General features: G+C 37.9%; 1 protein-coding gene across 1 annotated transcript; it reads right to left on the bottom strand.

Annotated features, from left to right (window-relative positions):
* Nucleotides 1–19,218: 19,218 nt before the first annotated feature.
* Nucleotides 19,219–20,833, bottom strand: LOC110923741 (DNA mismatch repair protein Msh6). The gene is made up of 2 exons (XM_022167802.1): nt 20,179–20,833; nt 19,219–19,766 (listed from the first exon to the last, which is right to left on the bottom strand). Exons 1-2 carry the CDS (start codon nt 20,831–20,833, stop codon nt 19,219–19,221), a joined length of 1,203 nt encoding a protein of 400 aa, XP_022023494.1.
* Nucleotides 20,834–24,019: the final 3,186 nt, after the last annotated feature.

Raw genomic sequence — 24,019 nt, 5'->3', positions numbered from 1 at the left:
AATCTAGACCTCAAACTAATCTCAAATTTTGGGCACAAGTTTATAAATCAGTAACTAAGATGTCTATTCTTTTACATTTTCAAAAATCACATTTTATGGCTAAAAGGGCATAATAGTCAACAATTAGGCAATTAGCGGAAACATGCATATGAATCGGTTATCTAATGAATCAAGTTGCATAATCACAAAGGGTTATACTAACATGTAAATAGGTCCAAAAGAAGCTCTAAGACAATCCTAAACTTGGCTTAAACGGGTCGGAACTGAAAGTCAAAGTAGAAGTCAATCTATGTGACTTTCGGTTCCAAACGAGCCTAAACTGAAAATTGTCGAGTTGAACATGTTTAGACATGTTCTTACATTAATTACCAAGCTATATTAATGATCAAATAGGTTGCATGTATCCTACATTGCTAATTATGCATTAATATTGAAACAAAGCATTCTGTTGACTTTTTAAAGTAAGCTTTGACTCGACAATTAACATGGTTGGAGTGGGAATCTGAAAGTATCTTTTTAAGGGTTTATTACCCACATAATTACCTACTTATAGGTATTTTTAATTCGAGATTTTACTGGATAATTATTGACTAATCTCGAAGTCAAATCTTAATTACGACGGTTTGACTTTTAGCTAATTAACTAAGCTAAAATGAATTAAGGAGGATTAGGAACACTTACAATGGTCCTAAGTATGCTTATGGAGCCTAAGAAGAGTTGGTTGCTGTCCAGGAGCTCCAGAGAAGTCTTGAACAAAAATTCCAAGTGAGCAAGTCTCAAGGTTCACAACTTCAACTCTTATATAGTGCACCAAGTACCACAAGATCATGACATGTAAATCTACAAATGTTGTGAGATGATCCCAGGTGCCCCTATGTGGCTATAATACCAGTTACAAGTCCCTAAATTCAAATACCACACTAATAAGGCGGTGTAACCTGAAAGACGGGCAACTGTCCAAAACCTGCTGCCAGCGACAGGCTTACGGACCGTAAGCAAAATTCCTTGCGGTCCGTATCCACCCCTTGCGGACCGTAAGCTTATACGGATACGGTCCATAACCGACCCTGGTCTGATGTGCCCAGGGATGCTCCTTGCGGACCGTATGCTTAATCGAATGCGGTCCGTAACCAATCCTTGCGGACCGTAAGCTTGAAGCCATACGGTCCGTAACCGATGACCAGAAACCAAAAATTTTGCAAACTTCCAAATTTTGACCATGCAATATGTAGTGTCCGAATTCTCATGCTTTCACTGCAGTAGGGGACCATATGGGCAGGCTTTTGCATGCCTCGCATGAACATTCTCATTTTGGATCTTTATGGCAAGTTTTGAAATGACGGAATTTCCAAGAATTCATCTTGGATTCTCATAAAGGTAGGTTGGACATGAATTAAATTTCATGTGTAATTCTTTTATTCCAAAATTTATTTATCGAAGGTTGTAGTAACAATTCATAGAATCCAATTTTCCATATAAAAATGAAATTTTATTTATTTAGAAACAACCGGCTATTATATCAGATGTTTATCAAAACGACTTAAGGATCTTGAGATTTATAACTTGGGTCGCTCAGAGGTAATTTAATAGCATGTCGCCCTTTTTAAATCCTACCATACATCTTTATTCGATCCGGGTTCCTGACACGTTTGTCTTACACGACATGTGTCCTTATTTTATTGGATATGATTTTACGAGGTGTTACAGAGACCTAAACTTGGGTTGTGGTATCTAGCTGCTAGTGATTTGAAGTTTGTTGCTTTCACTGATTTGGACTTTGGAGGATGTAAGTCAACCAGAAAGTCTACAATAGATGGTTGTCAGTTCTTAGGGGGGAGGATAGTGTCTTTGCAATGCAAGAAGCAGTCTTGCGTATCCACTTCTACGGTGAAGCTGAATATATTGCCGCAGGTAGCTTTTGCTCTTAGATTCTCTAGATACAACAACAGATGCGTGATTACGGTTTGAATTTCACTCGTACTCCTATAATGATAGACAATAATGTCACTATTTCAATCACAAACAATCTCGTAAAGCATAATAGAACAAACATATTGACATTCGTCATCATTTTATACGGGATTATGCTGAAAAGAAACTAATTGAACTTCAATGAATCGACACATTAGATAACCCGACAGATCTTTACACAAAAGCATTTGACAGGGCTCGTTTTGAACATCTAATTGAACTTAATGGGATGTGGAATCCTGAATAATCAGGTTTTCATAAAAATTTTATAAATATTTTATTACTTTCTTAAAAATAAAAAAAAATGAAAAAAATTTAGAAAACCATAAAAATGAAAAAATAAAAATAAAAAATGAGTTATCACTGTGTGAAAAAGAAGAGATGATAGTACATCAGCGAGTTAGACTATCACACTAAACTAAATTACTTAAGTGTGATAGCAGCTTCATCATATGATGTACCAGTAGGCAAGAAACATGAAATAATCAACTTACCATGGTGATATAAACATAATGAACTGTGTATGAGTGGGTAACATATTAATGGCGTACAGTTTTATAACCTTAAATCTTGCGTTGATAGATTGCCAAATTCTAACATTTTAGGTCTTTATACTGTTATTTTATCCGGTGATATCAGGTTTATCTTTCTGCTGCATCCAAATATATGCTGGCCTAGGCACAACCAAGATATCTTAAAAGAGCTAAAAATACAAAAAACCAAGAAATTGAAGAAGCTCTCCTAGAGAGTCATTCAAATGTGCAAAATGCATAAATCGTACTAATTTTTGATATTTGTCTTACCCTCGTTGGATATTGGTCTCTTGTTTGTACGAAAGTACTGACCTGATCGCCAAAGTTCTAACATTGTAAAACATAAAGGATGAATTCGGTATACTCACATACTACGAGGAAGCTTTGTGCATACCTAATCGCGGGGGTATGTCCTGAAGTGGGACTGATGGGTGGTAAAATACACATATTTGTACAGTGTAAAATGTATAATTTTTGTATTGTTTTTATTTGGTTTTTTTTAGTTTCTAGTGTTATATTATATTATTTTGTGGTGCAAATGGAGCGAAAATGAGTAATAAGGAAATAAATAGCCAGTTGAACAGAGTAGCACGCCAATGACCGAATTAAAATTGCCGCTCCGTAAGTGGGTCGATGCCACTATCTCTATTTTATAACTTAGAGGGCTACTATAATATAATTATATAATTGGGCCATAAATATTAGTGAGGTTAGGCCCGCTACACCACCATGCTATTTTGTGATTCAACAAGCTCATGTCGAGAGCAATTGTATTCTATTTCAAATACAATAACCATATATTATTAAATATACTAGGTTAATGCCCGTGTTAAACGCGGCTTGAACCAAAAAATGTATAAATTATAAATCTATTAAAAACTTCTACATTTGAGGACAAAATTATGTTTATGCATATTTTTTTTTAAACAGAAAGCTATTATTACAAAATATGGGCTATATCCAATCATATCATAAAAAATGAACCGAACAAATAATGGTTTTCATAAACTGAACTACCATACACATATTCATAATGTTAAAAGATAATATCCATGACTTCAAAAATAACAATTGGTTAAAAAAAAGTTGAACGCCGGAATGTCCATCTACACACCAACCTACTTATAAATGACCAACATGTAACGCCCAGCGTCCCTAAACTTTAGGCACTTGGCAAGAACAGTCCCTGAACTTCTAATGAGTTGTCAATTTAAGTCCCTGTGGTTTTATGGAGTTGATATTTTGATACTTTTGGTGTGAATCTTGTTGAAACTATGATGCTTGATTCTTTATTCTAGAAACTTGATTCTTGACACTTAAGCTATGAGACTTGATACTTAACTTGGATACTTGATTTTTGATTACTTATGATTTTGATACTTGATACTTGGACTCTTGATTCTTGATGCTTGAGAAACTATGATTCTTGACTCCTGAGACTTAAAATTGGTGCTTGACTCTCTAAACTCGTGAAACTTGATTCTTGATTAAACGAGAAACTGGAGCCCCGTCACTAGCAAAATATATGGAACTTAGAAACTTAGGGTGTGAAATGTGATCTAGGTACTTTACCTAAACTATACATAACGCAACGCCTAACCTAACGCGTAAAACCAATCAGAATCGGGAGACGCGGAAGGATGGAATGGCCAGAGTGGCCATCCGATCGGATGATACCCCAGCCGAACCACCTTTCCTCCCTTCTCCTTCACCTATAAATAGGCTGTCACATCACCATTATGAGTGATGTGACAGCTCTGCCTGAACCAGACGCACGTTCACACTAATCTCTCATTTTCTCATTGATTTCGGTACGTTTCAAGCTAGATTCTTGTACTTTCTTACTCTATGCATCATTCTCTACGTGATCCTCACTTGAATCACACTTTTCACCATGGAATCTCTCAGATCTGAGTTCTTGAGGGTGATGTCATCATAGTGGTTTGTACGAACTGCTATGTGATGTCATTCTAAGCAAGATATAGCTCGGATCTAAGGTATTTCATATGTTTTACACTAAAATCTAAGTTAAATCTATACTTTTCATATAATCTGGGTTGTTCTTCACCTTTTCTGCAAATTTCTGATTTACTTCAGTTATAAACGCGACTGAACGGACTGTAGACTTGATCGGTGGTCTAGAGTTGGTTTAGGAACGGGTTGTTCACTGATCAAGACGATCACGGGATGGATTCCGGCATAAACCCGTCGCTAACAGACAACTGGTTGGACTGGGGTGGTTCCCGACCGATCGGTATGACTGTTAAACGATAAGTTACTGTTGTCTCAGTACGTGTCGTGACGTCACCATCTAAATTTTCAAACTTAGGGATGTTGCGAAGGTTGGTAAATAAGAACAATAGGCCAGCCGATCGGACAACCATCCAATCGGACAACCTTTCTTCACAATAGGCCAGCCGATCGGACAGCCATCCGATCGGACAGCCTCTCTTCGCAACTAGGCCAGCCGATCGGATTATCACCCGATCGGACAGCCACATGGGTCTTATTTCACTGTTGTTCTCAACTGGACGGATGGCAACCCGATCGGATAGCCATCCGATCGGGCAGCCATTGACACTGTACATACACAAGGCCACTCGGTCGACTGGCCATCCGATCGGACAGTCGTTCGATCGGTCAACCATCCGAACCAGTGACCTGTTAACCACTTTATTCAATCTCCATACTCTGTCCGACTCTTACCCTATTGCAATCTAATTAGGCTAATCCTTAAAGAGCTCCCTTTGATCCAATAACAGTTGCGACTGTTAAACAATCACTGTGAGTATACTCGATCTCTTTTTACTTTAAACATTTGGGGCGTAACATGTATACTATAAAACTTAAACTTGAATCTTTGAAACTTATGCTCTATCCTATGTGGACTTGGGATTCTTGATTCTTGACTCTTTGTGCTATGTGACGTTTAATCCAGAGTGTGTAGTTCCGCCTTAACAATAGTAACGCTATAGGAGATGCACCTCTCCCATTATTCTCGGGGGGGGGGGGGGTATTGTTAGGAGGATTCTAGTTTGCCTTGAGTCTTGGGTAAACACTAAAGCATCGGGATACTTGGGCTATCACTGCGTGCACTGCGACATTAGCACGACTGAAACTATTTTGTTACATTTACCATGGATATGAGTTGTTTTAGTATATTATCCTATTATCAAATTTGTATACTCGCCGATACTTTTGTATTCATATTTTAATACATGTTGCAGGCTGATAGGGTGCTATGGGATGCATGGAATCAAGCTAGGATATGCTTAGAAACGTCACCTAGTTAACTTAGAACCTTTGAACAATTTGAACAATATTTGTTATGGTCTGTATTCGGTACTTGTTTTGGTTATGCTTGCTTTTAGACAATGTTATGATGAATTTGATCTAAATTCTATTGAAACAAATAGTTTTATGGATTCTCATGAGCAATCTGAACGCTTAGTGCTCGTACCCTGATGTTTCCGCCATCGGTTGGGGTGTGACAGATTGGTATCAGAGCCATAACTATAGGGAATTAGGATGAGTAGGAATACTTGCCCTAGTCTATAGTTCTAGGAACTTGATTCTTATTTGTTGATTAAGACTTGTGTACTCTACTGCATCTGCTTCCTTGCAGCACATATTCCTACTAAACTTATATGCCTTTCCTAAGGCTGCTATAATGTACACTTTATACTATGAAGACACTGTTACACAGTGCTTATATTTAGCATGAGATTGGCCCACAGGATAGGAGTGACACCCTAACCTTGATAGGAAATCTCCACCCTATTCCAGTAGGCCTTATCTGCGGATAGGTGCCCACACCATTCAGGACACAATGTTGTCAAGTTAGAGGTGAAACTCAGACCTTGATAACTAGTCCCACTCCTTGATGATTTTTATGTCTCGTCAAAGTCTCGCGACTTCCGATCAATTGAGTACGTGAAATGACCAAAAGGACGAATATCGTAGGCCTAACATCGATGACATATTGTCTAAGTAAGTCAAGATGCATTACCTCAATTCGAAAGGGGTTCGAATTACTTTGGTTAGTCGCCGTTCCTCCACCCGGAACAATCCTATGTTTTAAAAGCCTATCTTGTTTTATGCTATCTCGAATTCTTGAAAGTGGTTGTGTCTATGTAGTTTTAAACTTGAGTCTTCGTTTGTTTTGAAATACTTCTACACAAATTTGCACGTCGTTCGCAACCTAAAACGTTAATTCTAATCTCAGATCGAACTAAATTTATGAAGTCTTATTCTATGTGTAATCTGTGTGGTAATCTTGATTGACTATTGTGATATGATGTTGTGGGTATGAGACACTAAGATGACACGGAAGTACGAGACAGAAGTGGCATGTCCGAAGCATGGTGGATACACCGCTGGTACTTCCTATATATAAGTGCTCCTGGCATGTTACCAACTTTCATACCAAGTGCCATACGAGATTAGTGTTTGCAGACCAATGAAGGAAGTCTATTAAATCTATGGAAACTATGCCCGTGGAATCTATAGAGAATCTATGCAACCTATGTTGACTCTAAAGCTATGTATGTGAACCTGTGAGGAACCTACGTGTACTCTAGCATGATCGGTGATACTTTATGGTGTTAATCTACTGAGTAAATCTATGTTAATCTAATGAGTAATCTATGCTAATCTGTGGGATTATTCTATGAGTTAGTCAAGTAAACCGTGAATGAACTATGAAGATCTAATTGAGTGATCTATTTGAGTAGTCTATGTGAAACTATTTGAGCAACATGTGATGATGATGATGATTATGAGTAAGTTGTTACGTGTGACAATTTTGACACATATCATGACACCGAGTACGAGGCAAGGCGATGTGTCCGAAGCGTGGTGGATACGCCGCTGGTACTTCCTATATATAAGCGTTTCTGGCATGATTGACCAAACTTCGTACAACGTGCCATGCGAAGGTCGTGAGTTTTGTGTGGAAATTCAATCTAGATTCTTTAATCTATCGTGTGTGTAATCTATATTGTGAGATCTCGTGAATCTAGACTCATACGATCCTCTTATTGGATCTTTAGGATGTCCTCTCGAAAGTTATCCAGCTCTCTCAGGAAATCCAGGGAGAAGTCTCAGAAAAAGATGATGTCGTTTATGGCAGACCAGATTGCTCGAGTCATGCTAAAGATCGTCTCTGAGCTCCAAGGATCAAACACCCCTCCATCCTCTGTGGACTCCAAGGCTAAGAAGCAGAAGCCTGCAAGGTTCAACTATAAGCATTTCATCCCTTGCAACCCCAAGTCTTTCACGGGCAGTGATGGGGTGACTGCTATGCTCGAGTGGTTCGACAGCATCGAGGTTACCTTCATTAACAGCGAGTGCCCAGATCACTTAAAGACTAGGAGTGCATCTGGAATGTTCCAAGGCAGAGCATTGGAGTGGTGGTCGAATGAGAGAAATGTCCGTTCAAATGAAGAAGCCTATGCTCATCCATGGGCCGAGGTGCGAGAACTCATGATGCTCGAGTTCTGCCCTCCTCATGAACAACTGAAGCTTGAAGAAGAGTTTTGGCACCTGAAGAAGGTTGGTGATGATAACCTGGCGTATACTACCCGGTTTAAGCAACTGAGTCTTATCGTTCCTCACCTGGTTTCGACTCCTAAGTGAATGATAACCAAGTACATCAATGGTCTACCTCCTGCTATGCGTGATTCTATCGATGCAGCTCAACTGGAAACTATTGAAGAAGTCTATCATTTGGAACAAGTTTGAACAACAACCGTGATAAACGCGAATGAACGGACTGTAGACTTGATCGGTGGTCTAGAGTTGGTTTAGGAACGGGTTGTTCAGTGATCAAGACGATCACGGGATGGATTCCGGCATAAACCTGTCGCTAACAGACAACTGGTTGGACTGGGGTGGTTCCCGACCGATCGGAATGACTGTTAAACGATAAGTTACTGTTGTCTCAGTACGTGCCGTGACGTCACCATCTAAATTTTCAAACTTAGGGATGTAACGAAGGTTGGTAAATAAGAACAATAGGCCAGCAGATCGGACAGCCATCCGATCGGACAACCTCTCTTCTCAACTAGGCCAGCCGATCGGATTATCACCCGATCGGACAGCCACATTGGTCTTATTTCACTATTGTTCTCAACCGGACGGATGGCAACCCGATTGGATAGCCATCCGATCGGGCAGCCATTATCCAATCGGGTTGCCATTGACACTGTACATACACAAGGCCACCCGGTCGACTGGCCATCCCATCGGATAGTCGTTCGATCAGTCAACCATCCGACCGATGACCTGTTAACCACTTTATTCAATCTCGATACTCTGTCCGACTCTTACCCTATTGCAATCTAATCAGGCTAATCCTTAAAGAGCTCCCTTTGATCCAATAACAGTTGCGACTGTTAAACAATCACTATGAGTATACTCGATCTCTTTTTACTTTAAACTTTTGGGGCGTAACATGTATACTATAAAACTTAAACTTGAATCTTTGAAACTTATGCTCTATCCTATGTGGACTTGTGATTCTTGATTCTTGACTCTTTGTGCTATGTGACGTTTAATCCAGAGTGTGTAGTTCCACCTTAACAATAGTAACGCTATAGGAGATGCACCTCTCCCATTATTCACGGGGGGGGGGGGGGGGTATTGTTAGGAGGATTCTAATTTGCCTTGAGTCTTGGGTAAACACTAAATCATCGGGATACTTGGGCTATCACTGCGTGGACTGCGACACTAGCACGGCTGAAACTATTTTGTTACATTTACCATGGATATGAGTTGTTTTAATATATTATCCTATTATCAAACTTGTATACTCGCCAATACTTTTGTATTGATATTTTAATACATGTTGCAGGCTGATAGGGTGCTATGGGATGCATGGAATCAAGCTAGGAGATGCTTAGAAACGTCACCTAGTTAACTTAGAACCTTTGAACAATTTGAACAATATTTGTTATGGTCTGTATTCGGTACTTGTGTTGGTTATGCTTGCTTTTAGACAATGTTATGATGAATTTGATCTAAATTCTATTGGAACAAATAGTTTTATGGATTCTCATGAGCAATCTGAACGCTTAGTGCTCGCACCTCGATGTTTCCGCCATCGGTTGGAGTGTGACACAATTCATGCTCCATATACTTCAACACACAAGCGTCACTGAAGTGAACCCATCTAGTTAACAAATACCTATGGTAAAACAAAATAACATGAATATAAACAATATGCATAAACAAAAGTTGAATCTAGATTGGAATTTATAAATATTGACATTGAAATCATCATATAAATAATATTAACTTCGACGGGAAAGAATTAGAATACCTTTAGTATTTAGTAGACCTTCAAAACTATTCGTTCATCAAGTCCAGCCATCTTAGCAATTTTAGCCGGAACACAAAAAAAAATCGTGCAAGTATAAATGTTAATAGGTATAAAAGTGTAAAACAAACATTATTGATTAAAAAAATATCTATTTGAAAAAGATTATAGATCTTACAAAACGTTCTTGTAACAATGGAAGTGAAGGAGGTTACATTATCTTCATCCATTTGATTAACATCATTTCCAGACATCTATTACACTCGTTCATTTTCTAACTAAAATGTAGAAAAAAACATATAACTGTCATCATGATGTTAGTTAAATGAGAAAATAAAAAACTTGAACCCACATAAAAATTGAAATAATTTAAAGGTTTCCTTGTTAATCAAAACAAAATAGTGTGTAATATCTTCAAACTGTTTGTGATGTTCATTTTTTGGCATGCTCAGTTGAATGCCATTTTGGAAGAATAATGCTAACTTTAAAAGTGATGAGTGATGACCACTGCTTTTGACATTTTCACCTTCCAATAACGTTTACCAAAAAGTAGTGTGGCTCAGACTTTAGTAACTTTGCTAAGAAGATAGATATTGACAAAATCATTCAGCTACTACTAAAAAAATGCCATTAAAAATGTATAATTAGAACCACAAAAAAGCATATACGAACAAAAAATTGCCATGTACAAAAGAACATGCATACCACATCACAACATGATGGCTTAAGCAAGACCTTGAAGAAAGATTGACCGCAAATTGCATCTTGAAAACAGGACATTAGAAATGTCGAACGATAACTATGTGATGTAAAATGAAAGTACCATACGTGATTTAATTTTTATCCATTTTATACGCCAAACCCACATAAAGTCAGACATTTCCAAAAATGGCCATCAATAATCATAACATATGGTTTCTATAAGATCTCATACAAATCCATTAATACTTCATATTAGTATTTATATTCCAGCCCTACATGCTCGCACCAAACTTACATAAATATTGATATTCCAACCCTGTGAAAATGACAGAACTTCAATATAACAGAAGCAAAAGAAAACAAAAATTCAAAGTTACAAATACCCTTTCTTAAATAATAGTGGCACATTACTCAAAGATCCAGCCTTATGTCTAGGATGGTGAAATTTACAGGAAGCACCAAACTTACATGAATATTGATTACAAAAAGACATGAATCAAACTATAAGATCTCTGATGTGCACAAAATGCAACATATAAATTATATCAGTTGTGGCATAAAACTAACCCTTTTTTAGTACTAATGTTAGAAAAAGTATACTTTTGTCTTCCTTTTGTATTTTCAGGATTAAATTAGCTCAAATTAACAAAAGAAACAAAAAGACAGCAAAATCTAACATAAATACAAGAAATGGAACAAAAGTGGCATGCCCGACCCCCCGACAGCATCTTCCCAAGCAAAAACTGAGAAGACAGAAGACTGAACACGCCCCGAGTTCAGCGAGCACGGGGCCGTGCCCAAGTAGCAGCAGAAAAGACAAACCCATAGAAGCTTGTACTGCCCACCACGGGGCCGTGCCCAGCGGACACGGGGCCGTGCCCGAGCTTCTGTTCAACCTATAAATAGGAGTGTTTGGAGCCCTTGCAACTCATCCCTTGGCACACCACCTCTCTCACACTTCACCCACCACCACCATAACACCATCATCCACCACCATCATCCATTGTCCATCATAGAGTATGTGAGTCGTCTCGGGATCCAAGATTGATCGTAAGAGTTCTTGACAATCAAAGGCCATGTTTGCCTAAGTCTCTTACATCAGTTGGTGAAGACAAGTGTTTAGTGTAATGCTTTTTATTTTTAATCTGTTGCACTTTTTAATTGGTTTTGTATTAATGACTTTAATTACTAGTTTCTTATGTTGAAGGTGATTCTTCCTTATCGTTTGTCCGTGGTGTCTTGGCATTATTTTACTGTCTCTATAAAATAAAAGATTTTCACCATTCATATCTCCACGGTCTATATGGAGGTATGTTGGCTACCTGGTCGGGGGTTAAGGGAACGGTTTGGTAAGAGTCTTGCCATTGTTCAGTGTATAGATCCTGCAAAGGACCTGGGTCAAATTTAGTAGGACCTCCTTCAATACCTAAAGGTATTGGATGGCGGGGGTCCAAACTCTTTGATCCCCTCATAAGCTAAACTACTATTAAAACCTTAACCCAGCTACTTAGGACTGTATCCCTGCTGACTCAGACTACTTAGCTGAGGGTAACGTCGCCTTCAAAAGAGGGGCCTACCACATTATGCATTAATAACTTAATTAATTATCTTTCAATAATCCGACCCTTTAGGATTGTATCCTTGCTGACTCAAACTACTGGGTTGAGGGTAACGTCGCCTTCAAAAGAGAGGCCTACTACAATAACTAAGATAATCTCTTAAACAAGTGCAAAAGTGCGAAAATAATCAAAGGTTACACTAACACACGAGTCGGATCCAAGTGATTCATCTTGTCTATCTGTTTTTATTTTATTTTATTTTTCAGCATTTTAGTTAGTTTTATTTTCTTAGTTGAAAAACCTTTTTCTAACATTTTGATTTGATTAGACGTTGAGGATAAACCGGTACTAAAAGCTCTTGTGTCCTTGGACGACCTCGGTATCTTACCAACACTATACTACGTCCACGATGGGTGTGCACTTGCCCATATGTGTGTTTAGTGTTAGTAAATATCGTGTTTTATAAATTTAAAACTTGACAAAAAAGTGTAAAAGGGCTTAAAATATATACCTAAAATACATTACACCTAACGCACATCAATCTCATACAAATCAAAGTAAACGGGCCACAATTACCAGCCCTAATATACAACATATCTTAGCAAATGTGTCAATCGTAGCTGTTATTACGGTTATCTCCCATCACAACACACTGCAAATATAGAACATATACAACAGATTTAGACAAACAAAATAACACACCTCAGCTCCTAAATATGCCTTGAGAATTTTCTTAGCAACAACACAAGCAACAACTCTCCCAATTGTCTCTCTATCTAATAATCAACCACCACCCTATGATCCATCAACATGTTTTAAGTGTGAGCATTCATGTGTGCATGAGCTTGACATGTCTTCATATGTGTTTGTAAAAAAAATGGATGCACCTCTTTTCAACATGTTTTAACTGGTATTGGATTCAATTAGGGTTCTTAGTTCTTACTCCTCCACTTGCAATTCCATAACCCATGATAGTGGGTTCCACGTCAATCCTAGAAGCTTCAAGAATTTGCTCACCTAAACACACCAACATCATAAATTCATATAATTTATGAAAACAACCAAGGATTAACATTAAAAAATCTTTAACTTTGGATTGGATGAACCTTTTATTCTTCAATTTTACTATGGAAAAAATGGCTAATCTTTCTTTAATAGCGAAGTAGTGAAATCTTGTTTGCAAAGGCAATCCTCTGCAAAGACAATCCCCTTTCTTCAATTTCCGAGCTTCTAGCCATTCTTTACATAATCCCTAAATTCAAAAGTGACAGCAAAGCACAACAATAACTTCACCCATTATATATTTAATAATAATAATTATAATAATAATAATAAAATATCAGGTTACCAAAAAGCGCAAGGTGTGTATTCAGATTTTATGACGAATGTCTTTACACCTTCAATACTGACGAATGTCTTTACACCTTCATCCGTCAAACATCAAAATCGGCTAATAGAAACCCTAACGAACAAACTGTCAACCAAAACAACATCAATCAGCGATTAAGATTCAATATTAACTACCAGCATTCACTGCATTCATCAAAAGATGGAATCATAAACATACAAACAAACAAAACGAAATCGTGTGTCAAAAAAAATCATAAACAAAGAATCTAAGATCGATATTCAAATAACATTAATTGATACATAACAAAACCGATTAGGTCAAACCATTCAAACTCAAACATAAAATAAGAAGATCAACGATTCGGACTTTACCGTCGATTGTTCACTGAGATCCGGAAGAGGGAGATTGAGATCCGGAGGAGGGAGATGATTTCGCCTCTAGGGTTTTGGGGAAAAAAGGAACGATGATTGAGAGAGAGAGAGAGAGAGTATAAAAGAAACTTCCCTTATACGCTGAAACCAATACTAGCACCAGACATATGCCACTTGGATTGCTTAGGTGGCTTAACCATGGGGTGACATGTGTCCCCTAATGGTTTCTTTTATTATAGATATAGATATAGATATCGCATGAAAAATTAAAGAAAAAGGGGGGCTTCATAAGAGGAATAGTTGTTGGCGGCTGACATCGATCAGATAAAAGAAAGGTATGTATTCTTTTCATTAGAGGCTGCAATTTATTATTGTGAAGGGACAAATTAGATAAAGGGAAAAAGGAGTTCATATTATAATAGGATTGGGAGGAGCAGATATACACACGAAGATTTAAAGGGGCTGCGATATATTATATTTGTGGAGGCATAAGGGACGAGTTCAGAAATAAGAGGAGACCACGACCATCTTTAATATTATTTTTGAAGAGACGCAAAGAGTAGAAGAGATTCAAGAAGGAGAAGGAGAAGGAGAAGGTGTTGGTTCGAGTTTCAAGTTCGAGTTCAATAACCGGGTCGATTCGTAAACGAGCTGAGTTAGTTTGGCTTTTATATATTTATGTTAGTCTAACTTATGAATATGATTTGTAATTTATTTGAGACATGTTTATTTTTCTTGATGTTGATTCTTAGCTAAAAAACCTTTTAATGCCTAGACTGTGAGGATGGATTTATAAAGTTTTGATGTTTATTGTTTTAATTAATTATTTATGGATTGTTCATAAAAGTAGTATTGGTTTAATGTGTTTGCATGCTTTAAGTGGGTTTATTGTCTCTTGTTGCTTCGTATGAATATTGGTAAGTGTCTATATCACATAATAGGTTCATGCTAGGTTATAAATTAATTTTATAATCTTTAGGGTTAATTGCGCAATACACCTTAGAAGTACTAATTGAGAATTTAGTAAATTAAAGTGTTCTACTAATTTCAATGTGAGGTGCAAAATTATTGTTAGGTCTTCGTCATTAAATTGCAAGGTAGGGTCTTTGTGAGGAGTCTGAACTAGTTTCCTTAGTGATAGTTGTCTAACAAGTTAAACTGAAACTCCAAACTTATCATAGGTTTATAACCCATGAGGGAGTGAATGGTATTAGGGTACTTTTGTAAACCTAGATAACCGGTAATCATAACAGCTTATTAGAGTTCCATAAGTGTCTCCTTGAGAAGGGTCGAGGGTCTTGTTCGGTGTCTTGATAGGTTTAGCACATAAAGATCCCGGTTCCATAATAATTAATAAACATAATAAAGTCATTACTAAAATAGTTCAGGAATCCATTCTAGGTAGTCGTTTAATTGATTAAAATCCAAGTTAATTCGTGCTTATTAATTTTAGTTAATTAATTTAATTTAATTTGCAATTTTAGGATATTTAGAACACCCCCCCCCCCCCCAAACAACAAAACAGTTAAGTGCAGTTAGGTTAGTGAGTCTAGTCAGAGTCTAGTATTCGTAGTTAGTAGAGTCTCTTGGGTTCGATACTCGGACTTACTTAGGTTATACTGCATTGATCGATACACTTACCGGTTGTGTGGTCTAGGTTTTAGAGAGTCTTAGTTTATAAATTTAAAACTTTGTGTGTCTAGTTTAGGTTAAAATTAATTAGTTTTTAATTGACCACTTTTAAGCACATCAGGGACACAATAGTGCATCAGTATAATATTACATTAACCTATCACCAAGTAAAGGTACTTGAAATATTCATGTGTTTTGTTTAAGTGGGTAAACAATACTTGTAATCGTCTTGGACTGCGTTTCACGAAATTAACTTGTAGAATTAATTGCATGTGTGAAACAATTTGAGTTGGCTGATATGATCTTCTTAACCAGTGATTCTCACAAAAGCAGAATGTTTATTTTCATTGTTATTTCTTTTTGTTATTTATTCGTTTTCAGAAAAAACATAAAAATCCAAAAATATTTTCTTTTTCTTTAAAATTCTTAACATACAAAAAATGGTTGTTCATGGAGGACTTGTTACCGATAGGGGGAGTTGGTGTTAAAAGATGAACTCTAAATCTTTAATCTTGCAGGTTCTAGTGTGTTGGGTAAATGTTATGAGTGTTGGTGCTGAGTTGAAAATTGCTTAATCTGTAATATAGTTTTCACATCTCTTGATTAATAATAATTTGTTAAACTGTGTTGAAAAATTCTTATGGTTTCTCGAGATGTTTGTTTTATATATACAAATAGTAGCAAATTTATTCCTAAGTGAAGTGAAGTGATGAGTTGCTGTGAAGTTTAGTGAAGAGGAGTCTGATTGATGCATGGTAGAAACCTCCTTTCTACATTGCTGAAAAAGTTTGAAGAGTTTGAAGATTGCTATGCAAATGCTAAACTAGAGTTTACTCAAGCGCTAACGATTTTGAAGATTTGGGGATTGGATGCATCAACTTAGGGGGAGTCTGTTGCTGACAGAAGCCATTGAAGCTGAAGCTATCCAAAGACCAAAGACGTTGAAAGGATTATTTGAAGAATGCAAGATGACTGAAGACAAAGTTGTTTTATGAAGCTATTGTCAAGGGGGAGTCTGTTGATGCATGTTTGTGACAACAATTTTTAGATTTGGGTCTATGGATATCTTGTAATTGGTAAAACGATAAATGGTTAGCGGGTTTAGCTTTGTATTAGTTAATAAGGAGTGATTGAGCCAAACCCAACCCACATTGGTGGAACGGTAGGCGAATTGGGCCCTGTCCAATTTGAAGCCCATGTGGTTTAACCCTAGCCCATGTTGCAAACTTGTGCTATATAAACAAGGTTTTGCATTAGGGTTTAGGTTAATCACTGTAATCACTAGAGACAGAGTTTACAGAGAGAATTCGTGAAAGATAAAGGCTTGGACGAATTTGTTAGGGATCTTGATTGATTGTAATCAGATTAATAGATAATCAATAAAGATCAGTTTATGGTGATTTCTGTTTCTACACCTTTCTGTGATAATCTGATCTAGAGGATTCCGCACTCTAGGTTAAATAGACAATTCTGCGAAAGATCCATAGGATTAAGGAACCTACACTTTCTTTCACGTTCTTGTTCTTATCTATAAAACTCAACATACCAATCCTTAGCCTTAGGCCTACCGGTCACCAACCAAATAATCTGCACTTATATGAGTTGAGAATTATACATTTGATCTAAAAGAACAAATGCATAAAGTGATAAAACTATGTTAGAATTTTATTTCAAGGTTAAACAATATAAAGATTATAGAAAGTATAGTTTTAAAAACTATTTTGGTCAAAACTCCAGATTATGTATCCAAGAACATAAAACACATGATATGATGTTCAGTAAACTAGTTCAATAGAGAGCAGGCTTCTCCATGTGTTGTTCAATAGCGTCATATTACTGACTAATCATGTTGGTTTTGGGTCGGATTCACATCCCTCACCCGACCCAAAACCAACATGATCAGTCAGTAATATGACGTTAAGGAGGAGCAAAATGAGATATATGCAAAGCCGTAGCAATTGGAGTTAACAATCTCAGTAAATTATAGAAGAGAACATTTAAACTGATTTTGCAAGATTATTTATTGATCCGGATAAAACAATCACTACACATCGAGATGCCTGTATTTGCTTAGAAAATTTAACGAAAATAGACAAACTAATCAAGACGCTAATAATCACTAATCAACTACAATATTAAAAAAATAATCACTCAATCCAGGGAATTCTGTGAGATCAGTTTGTTTATTATTGAATAAACAAAGTGATTATCGAATCAAAAAAGAGAGATGTGTATTAGCAAACGTATATATCAGAATGCAAACACAATGATTCAGATTGAGGGAATTCTCTGATCGTCCGGTTTCTGAAAATTCCCCAACATAGGCCACCCTTGTATTAGATAATATTATCAGACTAGGGTTACGAGCCCACGGGCTCATTAGGTTAGTTAGGGTTTTGTTACGGCGTCTATATATTGTAACTCAACCATATATAGACCAGGGGCTTGAGCAACCCCTGTGCCCAAGCAAGGGTCAGATGGAAGCACACGAGACGCGAGGTTTAAAGCCTATACAAGCAAGGCGTCTGTCTCCCCAAGCCCCATTGCCTATAAAACAAAACCCTAACTAACCTAATGAGCCCGTGGGCTCGTAACCCTAGTCTGATAATATTATCTAATACCTTGAACCGCCGCTACGAAGCTTCGGAACTCTTGTTTTAGACCATGTATTATGATACGCTTCATTCGTGCCTCACCGATCTTGGATTCTGGATCAAGCTCTCCTATTTCTCTGCACAAAGTCTTGATCTTATGAAAATATTGGGGGATTGTTAAATCCCGTTGGGACACCGACAACAGCTCGTTCTCTAGAAGTTGCAACTTTGAATCATTCTTCTTAGAGTACAAGGTAACAAGTATATCCCAAGCCTCCTTTGGGGTCTTGGAGTCTCGAATATGCTCCAATATTTCATCTTCGACTGTGGTCTTCAAAACAAATAGGGCTTTACCGGCTTTCACTCTCCATTTCCTCAACATGCCATTCTGATCTTCACGTAATGGTGCTACAGTCTCCGAACCGTTCACTACCTCCCATAAATCTTGGCCTTGCAAGTATGACATCAAACATGTAGACCAAGAATTATAGTTGCTGACTTGCTGTTGCTCAATTTCTTCACACCACCAACGAGTTGGATCTCTGTCATGACGTAAGCTAGAACCGATTGGCTCTGATACCAATTGTTAAATTGGTAAGGTCACGATGAACACACAAACTCACAAATACACACACTCAGAAAATAAAAGATTGCACACTTGTTTTACTGCTCAATATTTCTGAATGAATAGAACTGAAACTTCAACTTACATAAATAGGGAAAATAAACTTAAACGTGCATATGCACTACTTGCAGAAAAATAGCTAACAAACCATAAAACTAGCAAGAATAAGCCTACGTGACTGACTCATTCTATTGACTTATTCAAGAGAAAAAATAACGGTAAATAAGTTGCCAACTAGACTTCCAAGAGAACGTTGACATTGACTTTCAACAGATTAATCATTTTTTTTTAAACAGATTGTTTTGACCCGACCTGGCCATTTGGTCAGGTATATAACCTTTATGAGTATGCTATTAAACCTATATTATAAGTTAATGGTGACCTGATTGTCCTATGTGTGCTACCCTATGATTCATACAACCTTGGTAAACAGATACATATACGATTACAGATACAGCTAATAAAAGTAAACAACCGTCAACCAAACAACAATTTCTGCACAGAGGCAGAACACGACGCCCAAATTGTAAAAATTTCTAAATTTTAACAAAAACCAGCACGGTCACTTTGATCCGAGAACAACCCGGTTGCATTCTTTGAGCAGATATAGCATCTTCTCCGAAATGTCTACACCGCCATTGCCAATCTGCACATTTGTTCTCTCAGCTTCTTCTACCCTATACTTGGCATAAATTTCTTGATAACGGTAAAGAATCTGATTTACTGTCGCACTTTTTTCACCTTCCTTTCTCTTATTTTGGAGAGATAAAGCTAAATGCGTTGTGCTTATTGATCCATGTCTTTTCTTCAACGATTTTGGTGTTGGTGGTGAGTCGTTGTGCTTAGAGCCGGATGACGATGCTTGTTTATTAACAACGATAGTAGATAAACTGAAATCAAGCGTTGTATCAACCTCGCCTTTGGACCGCTTAGTCTTTTTCTCAAAAGTCTTGGTGTTAGAATCAAGCTTTTTTTTCTCTGACCGTTTTGTTTTAGTAGCATGCGGTTTATCTTTCTGAGGTGCAGGAGATTTTTCGATTTTGTTTTGGTGTTTGACTTTGCGTTTTTTCTGACCTTCGCTTTTAGGCTCGGAAGGATGATCAATTGGATCTGCAATATATACCAATAACATTAGTGAGGTACATCTGTACTGAATTCTCATAACAATGAAGACATGTAAACGATCAGATATTGTAATAACCACAGAAATGTTTTGCATCAAAGATCAAACTTATTTTAATAAAAAGAAAAGAATGAACGAAGAAACTCCTTTTATGATGTAAAAGAAGTTAAAACTTGTCAATGCTGTAACAAGATCATTAAGTTATAGTTCAGATCACTTTGGTTAATAAGAATTTAATTATACAACTCTACTCAATCAACACAACAATGCCAAAATTGTTAATTTACTCAAAAGCCAACATATATAAATAGAAATGTATAAGCAATGCAAGGAAAGTAGGATGCTATCCAAAGGGCCTCATGATCATTAAATATTTAAATTCAAACATAAAACACTTACCTTGATTTAAACATGTCTTCTGGTCATCTGAAGCCACTATAGAACTTCCAAGACTTTTAGGATCAACCTCAAATGCTTGATAATACGGCTCATCAACTTCTTCATAGTTTGCTTTTCTATAAGTAAGAGCGCGGGCTGCTTCCTTTTTTTGGTTAAGATCTAGATGGATATCACTTGAATCCAACGCCAGTTGCTGTATAAACGAAAGCGTCTCAACTGGTTTGAATTCTTGTCTGAAGTCTTCGATCTGTTTCACTGTAAACACCGTTCCCAATTGATATCCTTCGATATCAACTTCAAGCAGATCTTCAACAGGTGCCGGTTTATACTGCGCAAAAAATTTGCAGGGGCAAGACAACCCTATGGCAGCTCTGTGCTTGACTTCATCGACTGCCTCATTAACAGCTTTCACAAATGAATCAGAATGTCGACGTTTCGAGTACAGATTGAAGTTGGCTTCAAAAGGAATGATATTCTTTGGATCTAACCATTCGTATGTATTATCACCATAAAATGAAACAAGCATACAACCTTCTTTTTTTGATTTTCGAATCTTGGTACTTGATAGGGCTTCATGGTAAATAATGCTAGGCCACCAAGGGTAACGGTGAACTTTTGCCCAAACCAAATCTCCAGCATTAAATCGATTCTCCATCGTCATTAGAAATTCAAGTACACCGATTGATCTTTCTTTGATTCTCGGAGATTGTATAGCGACCGATCTTTCCAAACGTATCTCTCTGTTAACAAAGCTCTTCTACCTTTGAGAGTGATCAAGCTTGGTATGTACGCTCATTTATACCCGAAACAACTGAGTTGAAGTCGTATCCCACGTGGAATCTCTTCATTACAACTATGGCCAACACGATACAACCAATTAGCTAGTGACACGTTGCGCCACGTTTCACTCACAATTGGCAAAGAGCTTGTTTTTGTGTGTGAACAATGTGATCCGGACACCATGACGTGTTCCTCTACTCGAATACCAAAACCAACCCTGGATTCTTCGAACTTAGCTTTTACCGATTTCACCACACACCTCTTGAAATTAGTACCACCATCACTAACTTTACAATTCAAGGCTCCTAACTTAATCTTCCTATACAAATTCACAGGCTTTACTTCTAACATCATATAATCACCATACAAATTAGTTAAATCTGTATTCCATATAATGCCATCATTAAAGCACCTATGTAGCATATCTACTGAAACCAGGTAGAATAAATTAAAAATTTGAAATCTTATTATCTTATAATAATTCCTTATACAGCAAAACACATTTAACATTTTTCACTATTAATTTTCACAGTTGATAATAAAAGCACATAAGATCACTAATGTTTTGTTGAAGAGAGTAACTTCTCACCTCATAATGTTATGTTGATGATTCCAACTGAAGCCAGAACGATTTACATGTTATTAACATCATGAACTATCAAATCAAACATCAATTGTTGATGGCCAGAGGTCACACAATCTCAAATCATACACGACGCCTGTAGGAACCGTTCGCCATAATAATAAATAAAATAAACAAATTTTATTAAATTGATTACAATACAGAAAGCTGGAAAAACAAAATACTATTACAACTGAAATAAACAAATACAAGAAAGGAGTAGAAGCAGAAAATTCAGTGACTGAGGCACGTTTTCAACACGCTTCCCTTAAAACAAATTCCGAGTCTCCCAGGAGTACTCGTTTTGTTTCCCAGGGTACAACAGCCGGAGCAGTAGCACTGCCGGAGTTCGCCTACAACCCGAAGGTTACCTTGAGAGTAGCAAGAAAAGATTAGAAAAACTTTAGAGAGAAAGTTGAATAGCTGTTGTGTAGCTGGTATTCGTTGGTGTGTCTTTCAACAAGGTATGGAGCTGTATTTATACAGCTCCCGGTTTGAAACAGCCAAAAACGAATTAAATGAGAGGTTTAAATTGCATTAAACGTCTTCAATGCAATTTAATACGTCATTTAATTCTCAGTCAAAGCCTATTAACTCGTCAGTTACGAAGCTGGACTGAAACTGCACTGTCATTCAATGCTGAAAGCTTCTGCGCGCGCAAGTCACCCTGGTGCGCGCACGCCCAGGTCTGCATGCCCATGCGCGGTGCGTCCTCTTGGCTCACTGCCATGCGCGCGTACGCCACGTCACCTGTGAGCCAATACGAGCGCGCCACACAGTCGCGCCGTATCGGCTCACTCTGGTGCGCCGCGCACGACACAGCAGGACCCTGCACCATGCGTGCAACCGCGCGCCTCCAACCCGCATGTACTCGCGCGCGCATGCGCATGACTGCCACGTCATGTGCCGCATCACCTACCACTTGGTCTTTGCAACCCTTGTGCTCCACCACGCGCACGCGGTCAAAAATACAAAGGCGGCTCTCAAGCGGCGATGCGAGCGTACGAAGTGCAAAGTGCGCCATCAAAGCGCCACATTGCCCACGCCACGCGCGCGAGCGTGTGCGAGTGCGAGTTAGGGTACCCTTCGCGAGGACACTAGTGTGTGCATCCATGAAACAACAAGGATGGAGAGTTCCACCTTAAATACCCATTTAAGTTCCATCTCTCCTCCGATGTGGGACAAGGTGCTACTTTCCCTTTTGTTTTGGCATTCAATGTTTCAAACACCCAACTTTGAGCATCGATATCTCATTCATCTTAGCTCGGTTTTGGACGTGGTTTAGTTCGTAGCGAAGCTCTTCCAACATAGAACACAAACCCACAAATAAATACATAAAACCCGCTCATTTTATTATATTTATTTCTAGTCCAAAGTAGGAAAAAATCATTTTCCTATATTTGTGAAAAATGCTATTTTCACCTATTTTTCCAACAATCTCCCACATGAAAAATGCTATTTTCATCAAATTTCCAACAATCCCCCACATGTATGGAAATGGATCTTTTGCTTACACTTTTCAACGATAAACTTCGACAGTTGAGTATTGCAAGATAGGTAGGTTGAAGCCTTTGAACCTTCTTTTGTGAAACGCACTTAGCTTACTAGCGGTGTGTAGACGCGAGGTCCTTGAACATACCCCCATTTGTGTAAACGACAATACACTTCACACAATACTCTCCCTGGATTGGCCAACTCCTCATTGTCGTGTCCTATTATGGTCCTGGAACACTAGCCTGGTTCTGCGAGAGGTCTAGGATTTGCGCACCCCACAAATCCATTTGAAGCGACCCCACTTCTCTCTAACATAGGTGATTCCCATGAATCATTAAAAGCATCATGGTTATTTGATTTCCCGAAATCATTAACCTTAATATGTTTATCCTTACTTCAATGTCACTGATTGGAATGGACTAGGAAGTATATTTAACTCCCTTTTAGTTTTGTTTGGGGTACTCCCCCATAGTGACTCCGTTTTGGTAATATGATTAAGTTGTCCTATTGAACTTAGATCTTGGGATCTCCAGTCAACTAAGTTAGGTTTCCCTCATATTCCCATTTACCACGGGCTTTAGTCCCATTCCTCTTGACGACGTTTCTACTAACTCTCTGCTTAAGCCTTTTGTAAACGGGTCCGCAATGTTATCCGTTGATCTCACATAATCAATTGTGATAACACCCGTTCAGAGTAGTTGTCGTATCGTGTTATGTCTACGTCGCATGTGCCTTGATCTGCCATTGTACATCAAGCTTTGAGCTCTACCAATCGCTGATTGGCTATCACAATGTACACATATGGTTGGCAAAGGCTTTGGCCATCTTGGAATATCTTCCACGAATTGACGTAGCCATTCCGCCTCCTCGCCCGACTTATCCAAGGCAATAAATTCGGATTCCATTGTGGATCTTGCTATGATCGTTTGCTTAGACGACTTCAAA

Source organism: Helianthus annuus, chromosome 17 (assembly GCF_002127325.2).
Source record: "Helianthus annuus cultivar XRQ/B chromosome 17, HanXRQr2.0-SUNRISE, whole genome shotgun sequence".
In the NCBI taxonomy this organism is placed as follows: Eukaryota; Viridiplantae; Streptophyta; class Magnoliopsida; order Asterales; family Asteraceae; genus Helianthus; species Helianthus annuus.
The sequence above is the reverse complement of the archived record's forward strand: the minus strand, read 5'-3'. Positions and strand labels throughout refer to the sequence as shown.

Bases quoted from the DNA above. Each gene is read 5' to 3' on its own strand.
- LOC110923741 (XM_022167802.1), bottom strand. From the start codon at position 20,833: ATGGAGAATCGATTTAATGCTGGAGATTTGGTTTGGGCAAAAGTTCAC. The intron at 19,767-20,178 runs GTAAGTGTTTTA...TATATATTGCAG, and splicing joins GAAGACATGTTTAAATCAAG to ATCCAATTGATCATCCTTCC.